We start from the raw sequence: 23742 nt of genomic DNA on the forward strand, positions 1-23742 counted from the left end.
CTTTAAATTTGTGTCTCTTCCCCCGCCTCGATTAGGCTCTCCTATAATACGCGGGTGGAAGCTATCGTGTAATTGTAAATTGAAAGTGAATGAATAAAGTTGAAGTTGAAGTTGAAGTTGAAGTTGGATAATCAATTCGTCACTTAAGAAACGAGAGCAAGACTGGGCCGAGTCAACTTTCGTAAAGACAACTATCCCAGACACCATTGCGGGACACATTTCAGCTCCATTGACGTTGTTCTGACGTCATGGCTACTGACACTTGTCTAAGTATAACCTGACCGGAACGAGAACGTATCGCAACGTTTTAGTATGAACGGGTCGAAAACCATGCGAGATGGTCCAGCCACCCACAGACAACAAAGAGAGTTACATCGAGTGAGGCGACAAAAACACTGCGGATGTCAAAACACATCGGGGAGACTTGGAAAATCAAAAGTTTATTTTTTTCGTATTTTGATCACATTTTCAGCAGAAACAATACTTAAAAATGTACATGTATGATGTCTAGGAGTTACAAAGAACATTATTTCCAGGAAATAACTTAAAAAAAGGAAGGGAAATATAGGTCGTTTTCGCTTAGTAAAACCAACCTGACCCTCTTATACAGATTTACTTACCAGTGACTTTCTAAATTATTTACAGCATTTAACGGCTTTAATTTTAACTTTCTTGAGTACAAGAAGCCAGTCATTTCTTGTGTTTTGCACTGCTTCAAGTGCATAAAGTAATCAGTATTTACTCTTCGTGGACGTCTCGAGTTCATAAGTCAAACATGGATATAAAAAATAATTCAACAATCCCGTTCCTGGGGTTCTCGGGCTTTAAGGTCAGCGGATGATCAGTGCCGGGAGAGACCCTCGGGACATCCAAAAACTTCGACACTTTTGATTGGTTGTTTAATAACTGCCCGGGGGAGGGGGGGTACTCAACAAAGTTTCACACGAGGAGGCTCCGCCCCGAGGTCCAACCCCTTCCCTTTTATATACCATTTTTGACAGACTACAGGCAGTCTCTCTTTTTTCTTGGTCCGTGGAGCAAAACGCGCGAGACACGCAAGTGGCCACGCCCTCGTTTCTCGCGCGCGTGCACTCTCCTACTAAATCTGAAGAAAAAGAAAGACTCCTCGCAGTCTACATTTGTGACAGAAAAGGTACCCCTTTCGTATACCTTCTATTGACAAATGGTACCCCTTTCACAGACCTAGTTTAGAACTTTGCATCCCTTATAACTGCTGTAAATGCACTGTCTTCACAAAACCAGAAAATTTTCTCAACTTCTTCCCAGCCATGACATTTGTCTGTAGCCCTTTTAGGTCATTTTACCGACCGAAATGACAGATTTCCATACCTTTTCATAGACTTCAACAAGTGAAATCCCTACCCTTTCATACACCTGGAGCCTGAAAAAAAAGCCCCTTCGGCGCGGAGCTTTCCCGTATGGGCCATTATAGGGAGTAACCCCTCCCCCCCGGGAGTAACTGTCACTGTCAATGAATCGCTGTTTAACAGTTATTTTCAATCACACAAGGTGTTGTTTTTAACAGACCAGATACCATTTCCTGTCTAAGGTCTACTTCGAAGTTTATTAAAACAAGCTTACTGTTATCACCGGAATATTGATGTCCCCTTTGTCTGTACTGGCCGTTCCCCCGCTGGCCGTAAAGTTTACAGAGTTTGCGTACGAATGCTATTTCAAATGATTTTTCTCGGTTCCACACCATTACCGATCTCTTGTGCTCCTTTGGAACTTGCAGTAAAGTGACGTTTACACAGCAAGTCCACACTTTCGGCGTCCGAGCTGATTTCTGTACGGGGCAGAACGTGTTGCTTTAGAAGACTTGAGAGCTTAAAATGAATAATCTGTCTTCTTCGCGCTAAGAATAGAAGGAAGGAGAAAAACAATTGTTAAGCACTGACGGTGAAGAGAATCGGGGGAAAAGAAAAACACACAAACCTTAATCCATCTCAAAAGCTTGTTAATGGCGTTTATGGCATCTGGTTTAGTGACAAGCGGACTGAAAGCTGCATACAACTCAAAACCTGATGTTACCTGCCCCCAAAAAAAACGATAAATAAAATCATGAGACTGGTTATGGAATTTCATGTAATCATTTAAAAGAAAGCTACGAGTAATGATACTGTACAGGAGGCGGCTACCTTCCGATATTGTACGTGAAATCATGGTTAACTTCAACAAGTAGTAGACTTTTTGCACTTTTAAGCCGTGATTTTAAACAAATTTTTGGGCAAATCGCCTTTATAAGGGTAAAGACTCTTACTAACACAAATTTGGTACTATCAAGGGATAGTAAAATAGAAAAAAGCTCACTTCCGGTTGACGTGCGTCGCTCAAAAATGTCGCAGCTTAAACTCCCTAATAGCTCACCAGTCAGTCAAACCTTTACGTTTAAAGCCACACAACTGGATAACTACATCCCTATTATGCTACTACAGCACTCTACCGAGTGAAACGATTGGTTCTGTTTAAAATGCTTTAAACGTACAGGGTGTTTCAGTTTTAAAAGTGGCTGGATAAAATCCTGCTACTCAACTGGAATATACCGCGCAGGACGTTGTTTATATGATCAAACTTGTTTCTGTGGATTATTCCAACATGACCACTAATTCGAGCTAATAAGCAACTGTGGGAAGAAGGTGAATGAAAACTATCATCACTTCGAAGTTTGCAAATTGTTTGCCACTTCTGTGGCGATATTGCCCATCAATAGCGATCAGATTGAGGGTAATTGTGTCTACTAATTAATTTAACTCATTCCTTACGTACCCATCCCAAGAGCATCTCTCGTGTGCCCACGTGACATAATATTTTCAAAGGCCTGGCAGCTGAGTGAATCCGATGATGAAGGTAAAGATACAAACCAAACAGTCTGGAGATGAAACAAAAACAGTGTTCAGAAAAATACGCTTAACTTTGGTTTTTTTCTTATATTTTTTTCTTATATTTCATAACTCAAATAAGCTATGTGGTTTGAGTGTGTAAAAGTACAGGGTACCTCTCTTGCTCTTCCGCTTCCACGTAAGGAGCTTCTAGTTCAGGGGAAGTGTACTGTGCTGTGCTTTTCGACTTGTAAACAAAATGATACAACTCTGGAATTCCAACTTGATCTACAATGAAACATAAATTCTGTGAGCGAAACGCAAAGTCAATTACAACCAAGGGTATGTTCGACTGGCTAATAACGTGCAGCATAGGAAAGCCTATCTCATTTTTGAGTACAACCTTTTGTTAGAAAATTTCTCTGACAGAACCGGCAAAATTTACTTGTGTTCTCACTGGTACTTGGAAGCTAGTATCGAGTACACGTTTTGTGCGTCACCATTCTTCAAATTGCAGGATTGCAACATTAATATCCTCTACTACGATAGATTCAGCACAACCCAGCCCTTCTTCCAGGAACACTGGTCTAATCACAGACACGTATCTAAGAGGCCAATCAAAATTTCCTTTTTGTACAACTTAAAAAAGGAGAAAAACACAACACAAACGAGACGATTACCTGTACTATAACTCTTCCTCGCCACAGCCTCGTTAATGGCCTCTATACACCTGTATCTCTTCAAACGCTGAAAAATCATAAAACACGTTCTCAGAAAATTCACAACTGTAAAAACGGGGAAACTGGGTCGAGTTCACTTTCGCAAAGACTTCTGGGAATGTTACAAGGGAGGGAAAAAATTTGGCCGATAGCTGACCGGCGCGTCCCCAGTCACGATCCCAGAAACAATTCGGCTCCAGTTCCCTTATCGTTTCTAGAATGGCGAATGGGAAACGGGCGGAGTTCTTCTCCGAGTCGTGTGTAACAGCACGCAGGCGCTTTTCAAACTTTCACACCTCAAAAACCTTACTTACCTCTAGAGTTTTCTGTCTACTTCCCGCTAACTCAAAGAACGCGTTACGGTCAGTAGAAAGGAGTAGCAAGCAGGCAGGACAATTGTCTTCCAGATATGAAATGTGAGCGTAAAGATAGCCACTGAAAAAGAACAGTCAAAACAGAGCAATATTAAACGGGCTTAACACAACATGAAACGAGCTCATCTACGTTAAGACGTGAGGCAGACCAGTACAACATTTTGCTAAAATCTCCAAATTCCCCTTCCCTACCCCAATGTTTTGCCCTTGGTGAGAAATTAAGGGAAGGTTTCTAAGGGGCAGTTTCCCAGACTCTTATCCAAATCTCGTAGAGCAAAGAGGAAGTAGATCAGTATAAAATTCTAGGAAACTGCCCACCTTCCCTTCCCCTGACCCAACATTTTGCCCTTAAGGAGAAATAAACGTTGGGTTAAGGGAGGGTTGGGGGAAGTTTTTCAGTATCTTCTACGGATCCCGTGGAGAAACTTGAATTAGATCAGTATAACATTCTGGTAATTCATACCCAGCAAAAATTGACCCAGGTAATCCCCCTAGGGTAATTTAAAAAAGATCAAGCACGAAATTCACTCCGTTTTTCTAGCCGGGGGAACGGACAAGAAGTACTAGACTGCGCTATTTTTCCGTAAGATGGTCGAGAACGAGCGCCAATTTCGACAATCTTAAGAAAAATTAGGGGGCTGTGGACAGTCTTGAGTGGCACAGTTGTGAAAGCGGTGTCCGGTCGTTTCGTTGCAAACTAGAGAAACGACAGGTAAGCGTGAGAGAACTCCCCTGTCACAGACGTGGCCTGGGTTCAAATCCCAGCAACGACAGCATATGTAGATTGAGTTTATTGTTGGTTCCTGCCCTTGCTCCGAGAGCTATTCTCTGGTTTTCCCTTCTTTTTAGAAAAAAACATTCCATCTGGGCAAGAAAAATGTAATTTTCACTGCACATGTTTAAACTGACGTTACCTATTATCAAAGCGAGGCAAACAAATGGGCGTCCACGACTCTGCAGTTTGAAAAGATGTTGACGCACTCACTAAATTAAAGATAAGATGAAGATCTACAAACGAAACAAAAATTAAGGTTAACACTGACAAGTAACGACTTCACTTGACTTTAAAGAATCTCTCACAAGTCGACATGCTTTCACGACAAACACACAAAGTGAGCAAGTCCACAGACATGCCGGACAAAAGCTAAAAAAGCTCTTTGAATTTTTAATTTTCATCGTGCCTTTTTCATTAAAAAAAACTGATGACTCTAAAAAAACGTTCATGTTATTTTTGAACAAATCCCTCTAACCCAAAGACTTCTAAAATATTGAGAATTTCAAGTGTACTTTGCGAGGGTGCGTAAAAGCAAACAGCACTATGTGCAAGTCTTGCTGAAAGGTTTTAACCATCAGATTTCAGACCGAGAATTAAAAGGCGCAAGCCCAATAAGCTTTCACTCACTCACAGAAAAGACGTTTTACAAGATCTTAAGATACGCTGAAAGCTAATGAGAACTTTCTAGATACATGCATTGCAATAATATTATGGAAATGTCTTTGAAAAGAAGCTTTTTTGCCGGAGGTTTCTCAACAGAAAGAATTCACTTTTAAAACGCGAGTTCATATGCCCAACCCCCTAATTTACTCTCAGCGACCACTGAGAAGTAAAACTGTACATATTTTGGTTGACTGCTATTAGCAAGGAGCTTCTATAGGCCTTTGTTTACCATAGCATGATCTGTAGTATCGGATGTTTCTGGGAGGAAAGGGGAAGTACCGGTAAAGTGAAAAGAGGAGACTTTCTTCACATACCTGATGGATGCAGGCTGTATTTCTTGGGTCTGATCAATGTGACTAACTGATTATTTGCAACTAATATAGCAAACACCAAGTCCTGGGAAAAGAAGGAGAATTTAAATTTAAGAAATCAGAGGATGATCTAGGATTTGAATGGGGGAGTCAAGATAGTATTGTATTGTAATTAGACAAGAAAAATAACAGCCTTTACTTTAAAAGAATGTATATAGGGCACGTTACAAGAATAACAAAGAACTACTGAGTTTCCAGCAAGGATACAAACCCATGACAGACTCATGGCAAGTTTAAGGGCAACAGAGACTGAGTGACATTTGGACGCTTAAAGCTAGTTTTCACCAGTGACAGAGTCTGAGTCAGAGTCATAGGCAGAGTCATTTGAGAACTTATGACCGAGTGAAAATCAAAAATTAGAGTCACAAGTGGAGTCATAAGCATGACAGAATCAGAGACGGAAGAACCAGGACATTTCCATTTCTGTCCAACTCTGTTTATGACTCTGTCACTTACGAAGTAGTAAAAACCGGCTTGTCCAAGTAGGAAGCAGAAGGTAGAAGGTTCAAGGAGACACCAATCACAATGTTCATTCACGCTCTTTGCAACTGGTTTAGTTCTTCTGCTCTAGACAGGAATCACAATTAGCAGAATCAGAATGCTGTTTTCTCTAACTCATAAAGTTTTACGATTCTGATTATGACTATGACTCTGTCTCCATCGCTAGTGTAAACTAGCCTTTATGGGTTCAACTCTTGTTTGAGACTCAGTTATTTCTGTGCCTTACATTACTAACATACTGAATTTCCTGTGTTTTTTGTTCCTTCCTCAAGCTTCAAAAGAATTATTTCTTATTATTAACTATTTCTCGCTTTAGCTTTTAACATTTTGATCCTGTTACTGTTTACCTTGACTCTTGCTTGAAGCATACTCTGACCAATGGTTTCCCTAACAGAACTAGAAAGTGGTAGACACCTCACCTAAACAAACAGCAACAGTGTTCACATCTTATTATAACTGAACAAGAAGAAGTGGTAGGCTCTAGATGACACCTATGTCATCTTTGTCTGGTAACTTAGTGGCAACTAACTTAAAGCATTTTATGTAAATAACAGCTGTACAAGAACAGAGAACTTTCAGATTCAAGTTTAGTTCATTAACAACTAGCAACCAAATACATGTACTTACAGATCCTAGAAGGAAACTTGGCTCATGATCCATTAAATTTAATAAATTATCTACAAATTTCTCTGTTCCTGTGAAAAAAGAGAAGGAAACACTAGGTTAGTAATGTTATTACAAACAGTAATAACTATTATTGTATCACTGGAACATCAAACCAGTGGTACAAAGTTTGATTTGAAACCACTGAAGAGAACTGATGCTCCAGCTTGGGGGTGAGAAGTACAAAAAGTTCCTGGGGAGTTACCTCCATATTTGGGCTAGATAGGAATATGCTGCCTGATAGGGTATGGTTTTCAAGTGTCTCTTTTCTCTTATTATTATATTATATTCTCTGTCGTTAAATAGGGTATTGTTTTTGCCCTTGTTGGCATTGCGTTCCTGGTGTGATCCTAAGATATGACAGCTAAGCTGTATCAGCTAAAATTCAAGTGTGTAAATGCCAAGCTACACAACAAACAAATTGCCTGCTTAAACTGAGCTATTCCTTAGGTTATTGAGAAAGAGATTGACTGGTTTGTGTGTTCGTTAGTTCTTGTTTTCCCCTAGAATTAAGTCCCATCTTCCAGCTTTAGACCTTAAATAAGGTATCAATCTTCATTTGTTTCATCTTTATTAAAACAGGATGAGGGTTTAAGATCCTGAATGGCACACACCTATCCAAGGTTTATGGGAGTTTAACTTCCCTGGGAAAAGTTCCAACCATCAGGGCTCAAAAAAAGTCCTGTCCATTCTAGTATCCTGTCTAATAGGACTGCACAAAATTCAATTGAGTCTAAAATAATGCATATAACAAAACTGGATGATTACCTAGTGGATTCCAATTTGTTTAATCAGAAGCGTGATTATTCATCATGCAGAATAAATAATGCTTTTATTATTATTGTGACTACAGACAGAATTGGACGAGAAGAAGTTTCGTAAAATCTAACTACAACAAGATATAAGATAGTAAATTTAAAAAATCTGTGATTATTCCTATTTTGTTTGGCTAATTAAAGCACAGGATTTTAACAAGAGTTTCTTGCTAAACCTGAAAAAACAAGATCCCATTCAAGTGCAGCTAATGGCATGTTATGGTCCAATTACTTGGGCATGACACATACAGTAGCATCCTATAACCCTGTCCTACAGTTGTATAAATGCTAAAACCAGGAATGAAGATAGCCAATCCAATTACAGAATTTTGTTTTAGCTATTTTTACTAATATAATATTATTATTGCACTCCTTAAATTTTATTTGAATAATCAACATCTACCAGTGATGGTACTGTAGTTACTTCTTACCAGCTAATAGCCTTCTAAGATCATAATTTCTTCTTTGTTCCATTATTCTTGATAACTGGGTATAAGTTAAAACACTAAGGATTTGATTATAAACATAGGACAGCTGCAGCACCAACTGAAAGAAAAGCAGAAACAATGCCTAGTATGTAAGAAATGGAAATACCTTTATGGAGTGCACTTGAATTACAAGTAACTACAGCGTGCAAAGAAAGTCGTGTCCGATAGCCTGGGTTATTACATTTTGCTATGGGCAAGTGCTGTTTTTCGGGGGAAATTCAAATTACAGAAGGATTGTAATCAATCCTGCTAATCAAAAAGGATTTGGGGGCTAGCTGAAATGACTTATGGGCTAATACATGTTGGCTACAGCTTGCCCGAATGGCAGGCTGTAAAACTGTCCTTCTTTGCACCCTGAACCACTTGTACAGTCAAACCTGGATTATTAAGTCGACCTTTATTGAGTGGTCACCCTCTATTAATAACCCTTTAAGCCCCAATATCCAAAACCAAATTCTCCACACTAGTGTCCATACATTGCCTTACAGAATTAGTTGAGAGAACTTGATAAAAAAATCAAAGCATTTCTCCTTTGAGCATCATTTTGTTAATTCTCCTAACCTTTTCTCTTGAAGATGTATTGATATACAGTCATGTAGTTAGAAGAAAACTGATGTTAATCACTCTTGGGACTTAAAGGGTTAAGCAGACAGGTCACCTTTCCCAAGGTCCCAAAGACTAATTTTCTATAGTTTTCACCCCTATTAAACAGTTTCTTTGATGTACCATACATGTACTAGTGCAACAGATACCAGGGTTGTCAAAAGTAGCCAGCTGCTGGCAAAAATCACTGCCTACTTGGTTAGCATCGGCCTGCTACTCTGCTTGGCATTTCTTTACGGATGGCATTTTTTAAATAAAATATCCCTGGACTGGCCGCTTACTTTCATAACTCAGCCGTCTACTTCAAAACTTTCTGACAACCCCGAGATACACTGTGTGACAGAACGGTCTTTTACTTCCTTTCTTATGGCATAAGAGGAGGTACAGACATTATGAGGTCAACCTGTCGTGGGATAATTATTTTGCTCTTTCATTAGTCACTTCCACTCTTAATTTCTTGAAAGACTCTTAGGTTTGTCAAATCTAGATTAAACAGTCAACCTGCATAGAGAGGAGGAGTGTGACATCAGGCTACCATGGTAGCAAAATTTCTGGATCACAACAATCTTTTTTGACAGAGACGGCCATTTGCATAGTCAAATGATGGAAGAAAAGTATGGGCTACCATTCTGTTCCTGAGTATATTCATGCACAGGAAAGTCATACATGTCAACCTTTTTGCTATTTTCTGTCATAATTATCTGCAGGACCACAGTTTGCTGAGAACCAGAAACAATGGCAACCAAGGCAACATGATGTAACCACTTCCCCAAGAGTGACCACTTTAATATAATAGGTTTCACCATATACTTACGTAATATTAAAATTCAACAATAAATAGTGTCATACCTGAGTCACCGACTCCTGTGTGTATGCCACTGCCACAAGAATGATATGCCCTCTAACTACGAATACAAATTTGTGGCCTCCTGCTATAATACATCTGAAAATAAGGGAATAACATCAATAATGAACTGAAATTAAATTATTCTACTAACACAAGTCTGAAAAAAAAGTTTACCATGACATAAAAACACATGCTGTTTCAAGGCTGTGCTCTAAGGAAAATTGAAGGAAGCCCAGTCCTCTGAAACTGTAAAATCTAGGGTGCCTAGCATATGATTTGTATGAAAAATCTGAGATTTTCTAGTCGCCCGAGGGCAAAAGTTAGGCGCCAGGGGCCACCTGGCTCTGCTAGAGCACAGCCCTGTGTTTTAAGAGTACCTCCTTGCAGTATTCTACTCTAATGAAATTTTGTTTATGTCGTGAATGGAAATCAGAATAGTTACACAAACAAAATATAGTATAGGTAAATCTTTGCTGATGTTTATCGCTTTTTAGAAACACTGTGTAAGCCGAGATCAAACATAAAGTTACAGTGTACACATCTAAATGCTTTGAACCCAGGAGGTAAGTGAAAACTTGTTTTTTTTTTCTTAGTTTTAGAACAGCTGACTTAAGATTGAGTCAAGATCTGTCTGTCTTCAATGTCCATTTATAATTTTCAGGCAAAAACCCGGGCATATATAAATTATATATAATTATACCTGACCGTGGGTAACACCTTACATGTATATCTATCAGGTATTCATTTAGCTTACAAATGAGTCAAAGAATTGACAATTTAAGTATGCAGTAGCTGCAGCAGCACTTGTCGTTAAGCTAACCTTATCGTATTTTTTCCATCCTGCACAACAGACACTAATGCTTGCATAACTCCCATCAGTGTTGCAAGCTTGTCCTCACTACCATACCTACATTTGAAAAAAATTATAAATATTAAATTAACAATACTTGTTAGATTTTGTAACAAAAAGACTACGGAAAACACTAAAAAACTTCAACATATACATTTACATGTATGGTGTAGATGGAGAGACATGATATATACACTTTAGGTCGCATAAAAGTGAGTGCTTTCAAAACTGGGCCACTCTTACATATGCACTGCTAGTCTCAACTAGGAGTCAGCCATTGACTTAAGTGAACAAACATTGTAATAATAAGATCATAAATTTATACATTAGAGCAACAAACCAGACCAAGGCTGACTCACCTAGAGTAAATAGGTTTGCCAGCCTCACTGAATACAAACACATGCTTCTTGTGTAGAGTCCACTTAGGATCATTAACATCTGAAAAAAAGGAAGGTTTTGTACAGAGAAAAAAGGGGCGAAGAAAGAAAAAACAAATTCCATGACCAGTTGTAAAAATGTAATCTTTGAGATGTAATTTACACTTACAGCACTAGAGAAAAAATCAAGCACAATACTACAGCACTACAGCTCTCCATATGACATTTTACTCAGCAAAGTGAACATGAAATCTCTATTCATTAGATGCCTCCAGAACTTCATGATCACATTATATAAGAGTCTGTTCTTTACGAATTATCCAGGTTATTTAAAAGATATGTTCACTGTACGGTCTTCATCCTACAATTTGCGCGGCAATCATATCCTGGCCCTTCCCAACCCAAAAACAATGACTTACGGTCTGCACACTTTTTCATACTAAGCTAGCAAATTATGGAACTCTCTCCCAGACACTTACAAAACATTAAATTTTCTAGAAATCAAGCAGGAGATCCTCAGATATGAAGCTTTTCCAAAGTAGATTTACAAGTTATATTTCCCTTTGCATGCATAATGTTGTATATAGTTTATAAATAATATTGGAATTGTAATACAGCATATTTTATTTTATTTTAACTTATTTTCTCGAATACATTAGCTCTACAGCTACTCTGTAAATTTCGAGCATAAATAAAGTATATGTATGTATGTATGTATGTATTCAAATTCAGCATAAATGAACAAAGAATCAATGTTATGCTAACCTTCTACAGATGAGTCTCTGCTGATTTCCCGCACACTGTCTGCTCTTGTTTTACGAGCCTCTAAAGAAAAACAGCATATTCTCAACACCCTTATGAAGTGACCTTTTCACTACAGCAACTAGGGTTAATAATGAAGATATGCAATGTTAATTTAGCAGCAGCTACTTGTTTCAAGGACAAAATTCTATTGGTAAATGTGACCATTCAAATGAACCACTTCAGCAGTGCATGTTTATATTATTTATTAAAAATTTTCACCTTTTAAATAGCTTTGGAAGTGCCCAAAGATTGTTGGAGCATCTTCACACAGTTTCCATAATGTTTAGAAGTCCTTGGAAAATAGTCAGAAATCTTTTACTTTAGAAATTGCTGGGATGTTTACAGAAATCCCGGCTATGACAAGATGAAAATCTCACACATTGGACTTTAAAAAAGTTGGCAGCTGTAGAATTAAACAAGAGTTTCATGCCTGTGGATCCAGAACACCACGCTACTTATTGATTATTCATTAACCTGTAAAATTGAATTCCATTTCCACCCAAAACAGTCTAGTGAATGGCCTTAAGTTTTGTGTTTGAGAACTCCCAATTTTAACTGACTGATATGTCACGCCCTACTATGACCTGCATCCTTTACATTATACAAACTGGCGACTCAAAATTTGTATATCCAGTTGGTCGCCAAAAGGTGACCTGAGTATTTTTTTTTATTTCAAGTCCTGCTTTCTCAACAATGGTCTATTGTTAACAGACATATCTGATTCAGATTCTGGTTCCTCATAACGTACCTTCCTGTTCCTCCTCCACTTTCAATAGACCCATTTTAGCATTAATTTGTCCATCAGCATTATTTGATTCATCATTATAATTTTGTCCAATATGAAATGTTGCACGAAAGTTCTCTTCCTGGTTGACTACCTCATCTGCTGGTGAACCAACATCATTCAATTCAAATACTGGTGGCTCGGGTGATCCATGGCTACTAATGCTAGATATGACCCCTGTAGATGCTAGGCTTGTATCTGAATGAGCTGATGCTCTGAACTCTGGATCAGTGTAGATTTCGTCCACAGAAACATCAACTTCTTCATCAGACTGGACATAAAAGAGTGGCTCATTCTCAGCTGAGCTATAAACAGAAAACAAAGAGTAGTTGTAGGATACCCTGCCACTTCACCATGTTTACTAAAAACAGTGGCCATGTTGCAGATGAAATCCACTCTCAGATTAAACTGGTGTTTTTCCTGACCCTAATATATTAACATGTAGGAGAATCAAGAATTTTCTCTTCAATAATTGCTTTTCACAGTATTAATTGCTAGATTGACCTAGTTACTTCATCTACCAATACTTTATAAATAAATTGTTTTCATGCATGTGTGTGTTTGTTTTAAATAGTTACATTTTAGTCTGTGTTGTATTATGTGTAGTATCCACTTAATTGAGAAACATCATAGGGGCAAGTTGCATGGGAGACAAAAGAAATTCTGGTTTAACCTGAGAATATATTTTGTCTTTAATAGCTAAACCATACAAGCAGGTGCAGGGCTCAAAAAAAAAGCTTGACTTCAAGATGGTCCTTTACACAAGCAGTTCTTGCATTTTGCCTGCCCGGGGCCACAGTTCTTGCTTGTCTTGATTAATGATTTAGTTGGAACATAGGGAGCATAAGCAACAACGACGGCAACAGCTACAAAAATGTCACTTAAAAAGTGAACTAGCATTGCCTCAATCTTTATCGCACTTATTCCATCTCGTTTAATTCGTCAAATGTTGGCAATTTTTTTTGTAGTTGGATTCTAAAAGACCGTTTCAAAGTTCAGGAAAAGAAAAAGAAAGTTGTTGTCGTGTGTTCAGGTCCTCAACAAAATGTGAAATTAGGCACTTTCATGTTGTAGTCGTGCATCGACGGCAAAGGAATGTACAAGAAAGCACGATGCACGTGCAAAGTTGTTGTTTTTGTCAATCTAAACCTATTGCTTTTTTTCCTGTCCTCCTTGCCGACACCATCGTCATTGCTGAAGCTCCCTAATGACTATTGTGCAAGTGAATTTTAAAAGTTACTTGCCCAGCAAGACAATCAACCTGTCCCAGACTACTTGACAGGACTTTTTTTGAGTCCTGAGGTGGTACAACATATAGAACTGCTTAAAGTTGGCTGTAGCTGGTTTGTAATAAAATTCTACATTAAAGAGCAAAAGCTCTCTTGGGAGTAGGATTTTAACCAGGAAATTATAACTAGAAATCCACCTTAACAGAGTGACATTTTGGGGCACATTTTGAGCACACTTTTAAGAATGAGAAATACACATAGGTAATTAGTTTTGGCAACTTCATAGCTAGCTATGTCAATGTAGCAAGGTATTCTGTAGTTAAACCCAATGACTATTTAATATAAATAATTATGCTACTTTAAACCGAAATAACTTCAGTATTACGAATTTTGTTATAATAAAAGGTATTTCTTTGACAAAATCATAACTTGCTGTTTGGCTATAAAACTATAAATTTACTGTTTGCGTATTAAAACCCATAATTAAGTAAGGCAAATTTTTGCACAGCCTTATGAATTTATGAAACGTATAAGCCTAATTATTCTGCGCACATTTTACGACTCAAATTCAGCTGTTCCCCTATATTGTAATTGGCGTTCGTTGTTTGCTCATGAGAAGCAAAACGAACATACTGTATCTGTGAAATTTGGTAGGCAAGGCAAAATCGGGCCTTAAACTAGTGTCCACTTCAAAAAAACTTAAGTTATAATTATAACGAACGTCAGATAAATCACTTAAAAAGTATTATGATTGATATTCAGAACTTTACCCAGCTCCTGGCTCAGAACCTTGCAAAATATCTTGCTCTTGTTGTTCGCGTTTTAAACTTCCATTTGAATCAATCGCAGCTGCCATTTGGTATTTATAAAGTTCATTATCAGCAGGGTACAGATCCACTTTTCCACAACGGTTCCGCCGCCATGTTTATAACTCGAAAGAAACTTAGTAACCGCGTCATTGAGCTGTGCGACGGAAATTTGTCCCCCCCCCCCGCCCCCCACCCCCAAATTTTGTTGAGTTGGGTTGAAGTTATTATCTGCCATTTGCATAGCCTGATATAAACACGAGAGGGGTTGGGAGAATTCGAGACAGTCATGCAATTCTCCCAACGCCTCGAGTGTTTATATCAGGCTATGCAAACACAGCAAAAAAAGTTTTCTATTGCTTTTATAAAATAAATTTCCCGAGAAAAAACGCAAAACTCTTTGTATGGCACTGATTAAAAGAGAAATTCTTACCAGTTGCAAAGTCTTGTCCACGAAGTCTTGCACGCGTAATCAGTTCTTGTTTTGCAAAAAGATGCTTTCCAAAATGTCAGCTTAAGCGAAAAAAAATTGACACACTTTCTTTGTAACGATTTTTCAAGTTTCAGCCGACGAAGGAATGGGTAAATAAAGTGAACTTGTCGAGTTTTGAACTTGAAAACTTTTTCAAATTCGTGCCTGCGTGATTAGCGCGCGAAAAGCCAAACAACTTGACGCCACAACCATGTTTACATACTCTCATGCAAACGCTCCTCTCAGCCAATCAGAGCGCGCGTACTTTCTGTAGTACAGTACATACGGTGTGTTACAATGTAATAACTTTGGGAGGAAGACTAAAGGTCGGTACACACTAGGCGACAAGTTGCAGCAACATGTCGCGGCGACACGTTGCAGCGACAAATCGCTTCGTGTGCACTGGAGAAATTTGTGAAAATCTTTGTCGCTGCAACAAAATTTTGGCGCCGCAACAAGTCGCACAGATTCAGTCTGATTTGATTTTTTGCAACTTGTTGCAGCGACAAAATTTTGTTGCGGAGACAAAGATTTTCACAAAAATTCTCCAGTACACACGAAGCGATTTGTCGCTGCGACGTGTCGCCTCACTTTGTTGTTGCAACTAGTCGCCCGACCTGTACACATGGAGTTATATGTCGCCGCGACGTTTTGCTGCAACTTGTCGCCTAGTGTGTACCGACCTTAAAGAAACCCTTACGGGCTTTTACAAGTAGTCTCCCTGAAGGTAACAAAAGATCTATTGAAATTCATTGAAATGGTATCAGTGAAATAGATAATTAACGGACAGAGATACAATAATTGATCTTACACATATATTACAAATATTTCACTCTGTACTGAGTACTTCAGGGGCACCCAACGGCAATTTTCGGGAAAATATCTGTTCGGAAGACGATTTGAGATCTAGAATTTTCGGAGCATTTGTTGTAAAATTTCTTGCTTGCCTGCCTCTCCTAGGATTTTCGAACATCTACAAAATGGTATAATTACCCATTTTACACGGATATTTACCCTAAAAAAGACCACCTAGAATTTTCGGGAGCCTTTTCCTGACTGAAATTTTCGAAAAGGTAAGTTTTGATCCCTATAATTTTCGGATCACTAGACTTTCAGCTAGGAAATCCGAACAGATGAAAAGTTTTTAGGGGATAAAAATATGCCTATATCTACCGTTTAAATACTAAAATACGTTCAACAATGCTATGTTAAGTGGTTTTGAACTATATCCTCGTTGGGTGCCCCTGGTACTTATTTACAGGACTATCACTACATGGGATAGGAGAAAGGGTTGAAAGATCTACTTGAATTACTGAAATTGAGTCGGTGAAATAGGTAATTAATAGAGAGATCAATAATTACAATAATCATATAATACATTTATTAAAAATATTTCACAATGAATATATTTGAGTACTTATTTACTCTACTATAACCACATGGGATAAGAGAAAAAGTTTTAATTTCCTTTTGAATATTTTTATGTACGAGCATTGTTTTCAGCAATTTTACCTGGGACATCCTTGGAGTCCCAGGGGAAGTCATTCGGGTCGGGAGAAAGGGGGGAACGAAGGTTTTCAAGTACGAGCAAAAGAGTCCCTGGGTACCGACTCTCACCGAGCTATTTCCAAAAATTCAAGCGGATTCCGGGTCCTGAGTGGGCACAAAAAATGCTTTGTATTATTGTTCCCAATATATCGGCGAACAGTTTCTCCTGAGTTCTTTTCGCGAGTTCGTACACGACGGCTATTGTCTCGATCACGGCTTGTCTGGCTCATGCACCAAAGACATGCACGCAGTCAGGAAACGTTTAGTCTGCTACACAGCCGTTTTTAGTGTCGTCACGCAATGCTCCTCCCCACTAGTGGGGAGGAGCGTTGCGTGACGACACTAAAAAAGCGGCTGTGTAGCAGACTAGGAAACGTTCAGTTTGATATAAAATCCCCATGTCATTTCAAAATACTATCTGCCCGAAAACTAAAGACGCTTTTCCAAATATACAAGCTTGAGCTTAAAACAGGTATTCACGCTTGCATCTGTCACGTCTTGTGTAAATATTAGGGAGTTTTTAAAAGATACCACGACACTGACCACGACGATCGACGACTGACAACCAAGAAAAAGTCCCATGGAAAAAGGAATTCACATTTTTTCAGTCTCCATCGAGATTATTCCAATTCGCTTACTTTGTCAAATGCAAGCGAACTCTTCTGGAGCTGAATTTCTATCAATTTTATCCAAGTTCATGAAGAGAATGAATTTTGTCATTGCTTGTTTACGTCCTTCACAAAACATGACTGATTAGGCATTTTCACGGGAAGTCGCGCAGTTGACGGCAAAGAAATGTACAAAAAAGTGTGATGCACGTGCAAAGTTTTTTTGCCTTGTCAAGCTATTGCTTATTTGACTTTTATTATTTACGATATATTTTAATGAGTCAAAAACAGAATATTCTCGGGGCAAATTGAATTGCTCGTGCTGATAGCATCCCCAACGTTTTTTCGACTCATCGGTAGTTCCTTCGTTTCTGGTTAGGAAAGTAGAAAATAAAAGTTTCCCTTGCACGTTTAAGCTTGGTGAACGAACCGGGCAAGTGTGGCAAGACAATAGCCGTCGTGTACGAACTCACGAAAAGAACTCAGGAGAAGCTGTTCGCTCATTGGGCACAATAATACAAAGCATTTTTGGTGCCCAATCAGGAGCCGGCTTCCGCTTGAATTTTTGGAAAGAGTTTGATGAGAGTCGGTACCCAGGGGCTCTTTTTTCGCCCGTACTTGGAAAACTTTCGTCCTGCCTTTTCTCCCGACCAGACTGACTACCCCTGGGTCTCCGAGGATGCACTTGGGACGGCTGTAATGCACTGGAAAAATGAAAAACAAACTTTCTGCAAAACTTTGGGGGGCAAATAAGGTCCATTATAGGAGATGTGCAAGACTGCAAGTGGCGAATGAGAAAGTAAAAAAGGAACAAGTTTAATATATTAATGCAAAACAATAATCTGAACATGCAGTACTCTTTTTGACAGGTTTATTTCCCGTCATAGCACGGCTAGTTGTCAAACTTGATAGGAATTGGCTTTCGATCGTCGGACTGCACTACTTGAGTTTAACCACCCCGTTAAAAACCTTTGACAAAGGATGTATTTCGATCATGTTAGATGGCTAGCGGGTATCTGTTTTAGAAATGCCGATTTGTATACGGCGTCGATCGTGCGATCTTAAGGTATCTGCACCGGCAAATTTTGCACATTTTTGGATCATTTTTAATGGTTATTTTATGGATAATATATATTTATCACTACATTGACAGTAGTCCTCAGTTCTTGAGGAACTAAAATATATCAAAATAAACTATATGGATTTGGGGACCTATCTGTTCAAAATGGATCCAGGAAGATGTGATCTGGCATTAATCAACGATAACAATAGGGCCATTTATACGAGGAAAAATAAGACGCGTCTTACATAAGACGCGAACTGTACCATTTATACGAGCATGTCTTATCTAATAAGACGCGTCTTAGCTAAGCCGCGTCTTATTTTAGACGAAATGTGCCGTTTATACGGAAAGTTCGCGTCTTATTTAAGAAGCTTCTTATGTAAGACGCGTCTTATTTTTCCTCGTATAAATGGCCCCAATTTATTTTTCACAAGGTAAGAGGCAATAAAAAGTACATGTGCTCCATTGGACCATGTGCCGCCTGCAGCCGCGGATTGTCGTCAGCTACTAATGAAAGCATACTTTAACAGGGCACATCCATGTATTTTCCTCCCCTTTCTTGGAGGGGGGGGGGGGGTTGGGAGGTCCAAGCAATGCACCCAGTCTTGGAAATCACGAATTTCCACTTTTCTACGCCATTATTAGTACAGAAAAGTAATGTAGCTGGTCTTACCACCTGTCTTCCAACAAATTAGGCACGGTTGTTACAGGTTGCGAAAAAATGTTGTAACAAGTAGAACTACTCTTTACTTTCTGCAACAAATTTTCGCAAACCGGACCCGCAACAACCTGACTTGTTGCGGTGAAGATAGGTTTGATTCGTAGGTAGTAAAACTTTTCAAATCATTTCGCAGCAATGTTACAAAACAAGTTGCGAATCAACTCAATTTGCAGCAATGTTGCAGAACAAGTCGCAAGTTTTGGTTGCTCGTTTTACCGTAACGTAGCTTAAGGCCACTTTCGGACACTGACCCAGATACAGGGTATTCAAAAAGGACTCGCCAATATTCACTAAGGGCGCTGTGTTATTTCCTTTTTTAGTTAGAATACGTTGTACTAGTTTTTAATTGAAATGAACTATAAATAGGTTATTATTATTAGTAGTAGTAGTAGTAGTATTAGTATTAGTATTATTATTATTATTACTATTATCATTATTGTAAGCTGTACTTTCTTTCGACTTTGAACTGAACGTACACAAAGATGATCCGTACTTAGGCTAGAGAATGTAGTTATGGATATGATTTGGTGTTACAATTCTGTTGTCAGAACTTTTCTGTTACCACTTCCAATCTCATTCTCTTCCTTAATACTTTCTCTCACTCTAATGTCACCTTGATTTCTTTCAAGGGAGTTAAGTGACAACCTATTAAACACAACTGCCGATATTAGAGGTGTCACTCTTCTTCGCCATGAACTAGAGCTGGCAAAACACGGGCATGTTTGTTTGACAACCACTTTAAAAGCAAGGCGAAAATTCTCGCTGAACGCGCAGTAAATAACCGGGTTTAAGCTGCTATTTGCGTAACAAAGAAAAATAGAAATAAAGATGTAGGTTTCATTGCAAATAATCTTTGAATAATAGTAAGAACAGAACACCCAGCCGATCCAGTACGGGAGAAAGCAGATATAAAACGCGATCAATATCGCTGCCATCACTTTGATAACTCTTCGATTGATTTTTGCATCGCGGTCAGGGCGATTCGCTGTGATACAACTGTCCCTCAAGGAATCTTCCCTCGCCATTCCAATCCTGTTTGGAGGTTGCCGTCGCCAAAGTTTGCAAAGAATGGAGGTGTAAATTGATAAAACTAGGAGAAGAGTCAGAAAAAGCTCTGCCAGGTATAGTAAATACCACGCCTTCCAATTTGGAAAAAATTGTCGAACTTTACATAGAGTTTTTCCTCGTTTCTTCAGCAACCCGCCATAGTATAGTTCTGGCGAACAGTATAGCGCGGAAGTCAGCCATACCAAAGCAATAGCTGTAAACGCCTTGCGCCTTGTGAAATACTTTTTATGAGGGAACATTACCGCCAAAAATCGATCAACCGCAACAAGAGCTAGATTGACGATAGAAACGCTGAGAGCGAGTTTTTCAAAAAAGTTTGTTACTTTGCACAGTGCGGTTCCCATAGCACCGTCAATAAGCCATTCGTCGTTCGTCAAAACCCTTGTAAGTCTTTCGGGCATACTGCCGATCGTAATTAACAAATCTGTAGCAGCCATGCTGGTGAGAAGATAGTTCCGTACAGATCGCATCTGGCCTCCTATGTTCTTTTTCACCACGATGAGAATGAGTGTGTTTCCACAGATAGACAATAGCAGTATAGCTGCGTATGCAACAGCTTTGGCAATCTGTGCCATCGAGACTTGTAAATCCTCGCTGGAGTTGGCTGGCGTTTTGCTTGTATGCACTGGATCGGAGACTTTGGTTACATTCTCCATAATCCAAAGTTAAGTTAAACAGAGCTTTAGAATCATATTCAGTTACAAATAGATTTTCATTTGCATTAAATCAGGAAGATGTGGACCAAATTTCTCAATGGCTCGCCATTCTAAACGTGCCTTTTACGACTATGGTCTTGCTTTTAAGGTTCTTTGCTAACAATCAACAATTTACATCCTCCCGTTTGTTCTGTGGTGCAAAATCACGTCTCTGCAAAAAAGGGTCATTATTAATAGTCCCTTGTGTAGGCTGCAGCCCGAGATATCCTTCTCACTAAGACTCCTACTGAAATCCAATACCTTGATCAGTTCTGAGTTTGATCGAAAGACACTTTGCTATAAAAAATCTTCGGTTAAAATATCACTAAGATTACGTAGAATACGTCGTCAATGGTCTTGTCTTGTATTTTTCTAGGTGTCGAACCAGGTTGTTATATCAGAAGGTCTGTTAATAGAATTTATGTGTATGACTCGTATTAGTTAGTCTTCTTCGCATCCGTTGTTTGTTTCGTCACAGAAAAGGCCATAGTTGATAGTCGACGTAAGCTTTCGCAATTTTAGGTTTTGACTTGCAAGGTGTTACTCCACTCAAAAATGAAATGCATAAAAGTGTTTTTTCACAGGGATTTTTAAGGACAATACAACACCACGGGTGACTACTTTCTGAAAGCTCTAATTTTGCTTGAATCTCTAGTCCTTCATCAAACTTTCTAGATCACAAAAACAGTGTATATTAATAGGAGGACTATAAACGTGACTTTCAGGTTTTAGTTTGAAAGTGAAAAAATAAAAATACACCCACATTTAATTAGAAAACGGTTCATTTCTGATCGTGGTGTCGCTTTAACAGTTTTATAATGACTTATTCTCTCACGCAAAAAAAAGCCCCGTAAATTTCCTTTAGGATTGCGTATCCTTGACTCCCTGTTGCTGAGTAGTTCACAAAATAAAAGTAAGTCGACTGTCCTAACGGCAAAAAATCATTTTAATAAACTATAAGGCATAAATCATTTTTAAACTGGCGTATATTCTCCCTTGGTTATTCTTGCTTGATAAATCAATTTTAAGCAGCTGCCACACTAACTCAGCAACTTAACACACTTAAAAAAATAATTAGAAATGCTAAGCAGTCATAAACTGTAGAAAAGGGTCAATTTCTTTCAAGAACTAACAGTAGAGAAAATTCTGGACGAGTTTCAATTCAAAATAATCAGGAAATACTATGATCGCCGATGTTAAATCATCAAAAATGGGAGGAACATGACAAACTGTTTCCTGCCTACGTGCAAAGAAGTGGCGGTATAAATAAAGAACAATATAGGAAAATGAGTTCAAAAGCCTCCTTGAATACGTTTTTAAATTAAATGTCCCCATCTTTTCCGGTGCACAGTTTATTTACCGGCAGAGATCATTAAAAAAACACGATTCTTTATATAGATGTTGTTATAATTCTCCTCTTGGGATGATTTAAGCAGCAATTAATGACCGCGCGTGCGGTCCACTTATCAGTTATCCGGTAGATCCTCCATCCCTTTGTAAGAGAGAGCAACCTAAAAATATCTATTATTTCCCCCTATATCAAACTTGCCATTCAAGGGTACGATACGTGCTTTTGTTTTCATTTTCCTGCATTGCAAAGGCATTCAGAATCTGAATTTCATGTAATAAAATAAAACATATACCAGTCTAAGGTAGCAATTAGTTCTCTGTTTACCGTAATTTTCATATTTTTTTTCTTAATTTTCAATTTGGAACTGCAAACCGAGCTACGTTCACCGGAATCCAAAACAGGCCCCAAGTAGCAAGGTACAGTGGAACCTAGATATAACCAACCTCTATCAGGGACGGAATCCTCGGTATAACGAACAAATTTTGCCGGTCCCTCCTCGGCCCGTCGTTAATCGAGGTTCCACTGTATCTTGCTGTATTTCGACTTCACTTGTCGAAACTTGGTTGACCGAAGAACTTGAAACAGTTTTTATTTTATTGAACAAGACGATAACAAGCAAGCATTAAACCTACACTGCAATTTACAAATCCCCTAGGGAAAATGATTTTGATTTTGTTTTGTGAAAAGCAAAGACAATGCCTTTTAAAAAACAATTTTGAACTTAACTGGCAACTTTCAGAACAATACTGCACTTGGTACATGATATCGGCGGCATTTTGCAGATTAGAAGATCAAAACTTGCAAGAATTGCAAATGATGTAAGATTTTATGGCATTTGCCAGCAAACGGCTTATCCAAGATTATTCCAAGAGGCCGTAAAAATAAATCTTCTAATTTCAAAGTGACAGAAAGTAAGGAAGCCATTTAAATGTTTATTAGAGAATCGTAACAAAAATAACAATTATAAACTTGAGAATCTACGGAAGAAATCCAGGCAATTTCGATAAATAAGAGAGAAATATTTAATGAAAGGAGTATTTACAAAGTATGTAGAGATTCATAGTCTACGAACAATCTCACTTCAGTAACCCATTGAGGAGCAAGCAGCTGAGCAAGGGTGGGGCAGAGTTGAGAGCACTCGCCTCCCACTAGTGTGGCCTGGGTAATATGGGTTGAGTTTGTTGTTGGTTCTTTCCTTTGCTCCAAGAGGTTTTTCTCCGGGTACTCCGGTTTTCTTCTCTTCTTAACAAGCAATAGATCCAAATTCCAATTCGACCAGCAATCAGGTAGGCAAAGAACAACACCGACTATGTGGATATGCCACCTCTAAATCGTTATTTATTAATTCATTATTATTACTATTTTTAATTAAGCAAGTTTAATGAATCCAACCGTACTAGCTGTCTTGCACGAGGCGCGAGGCTTGCCAAGTCCCTAGGCCTCATTATTCCGCACGGCCTATGAGTTTCGAGTCACGTGGGCCGAGCGAGTTTTCCCGTTTGTCTCGGCTATGTCACCGAATCTTTTGACCGAGAAGGCCTGTGAAGACGCCGCACAGGGACTACGCGGGCTCGAGGTCACTTGCAACGTGGAAGATGATATGTGTTGTTTAGGGGAGAGTAAGGCCATCCCCCTTTTTTTGACAATTGTTTGTTTGGTTGTTTGTTTAGCGTCGAATGCGTTTCCTGCTGATTTTGTGTCGGTATG

General features: G+C 38.8%; 2 protein-coding genes across 2 annotated transcripts; both read right to left on the minus strand.

Moving 5' to 3' along the window:
- Positions 1-419: 419 nt before the first annotated feature.
- On the minus strand, positions 420-14642 carry LOC140935858 (vacuolar fusion protein MON1 homolog A-like). Its single transcript, XM_073385435.1, has 17 exons — positions 14474-14642; positions 12439-12779; positions 11652-11711; positions 10869-10947; positions 10480-10566; positions 9662-9755; positions 8153-8267; positions 6871-6938; positions 6591-6662; positions 5686-5767; positions 4848-4941; positions 3874-3994; positions 3521-3587; positions 3017-3128; positions 2788-2890; positions 1957-2052; positions 420-1876 (listed from the first exon to the last, which is right to left on the minus strand). Exons 1-17 carry the CDS (start codon positions 14557-14559, stop codon positions 1832-1834), a joined length of 1722 nt encoding a protein of 573 aa, XP_073241536.1. The 5' UTR covers positions 14560-14642; the 3' UTR covers positions 420-1831.
- A 4782-nt stretch (positions 14643-19424) lies between these two features.
- Positions 19425-20687, minus strand: LOC140932675 (galanin receptor 2a-like). Its single transcript, XM_073382191.1, has one exon. The coding sequence runs from the start codon at positions 20643-20645 to the stop codon at positions 19452-19454; it is 1194 nt and encodes a 397-aa protein (XP_073238292.1). The 5' UTR covers positions 20646-20687; the 3' UTR covers positions 19425-19451.
- Positions 20688-23742: the final 3055 nt, after the last annotated feature.

This window comes from Porites lutea, chromosome 4, assembly GCF_958299795.1.
Source record: "Porites lutea chromosome 4, jaPorLute2.1, whole genome shotgun sequence".
Lineage (NCBI taxonomy): Eukaryota > Metazoa > Cnidaria > Anthozoa > Scleractinia > Poritidae > Porites > Porites lutea.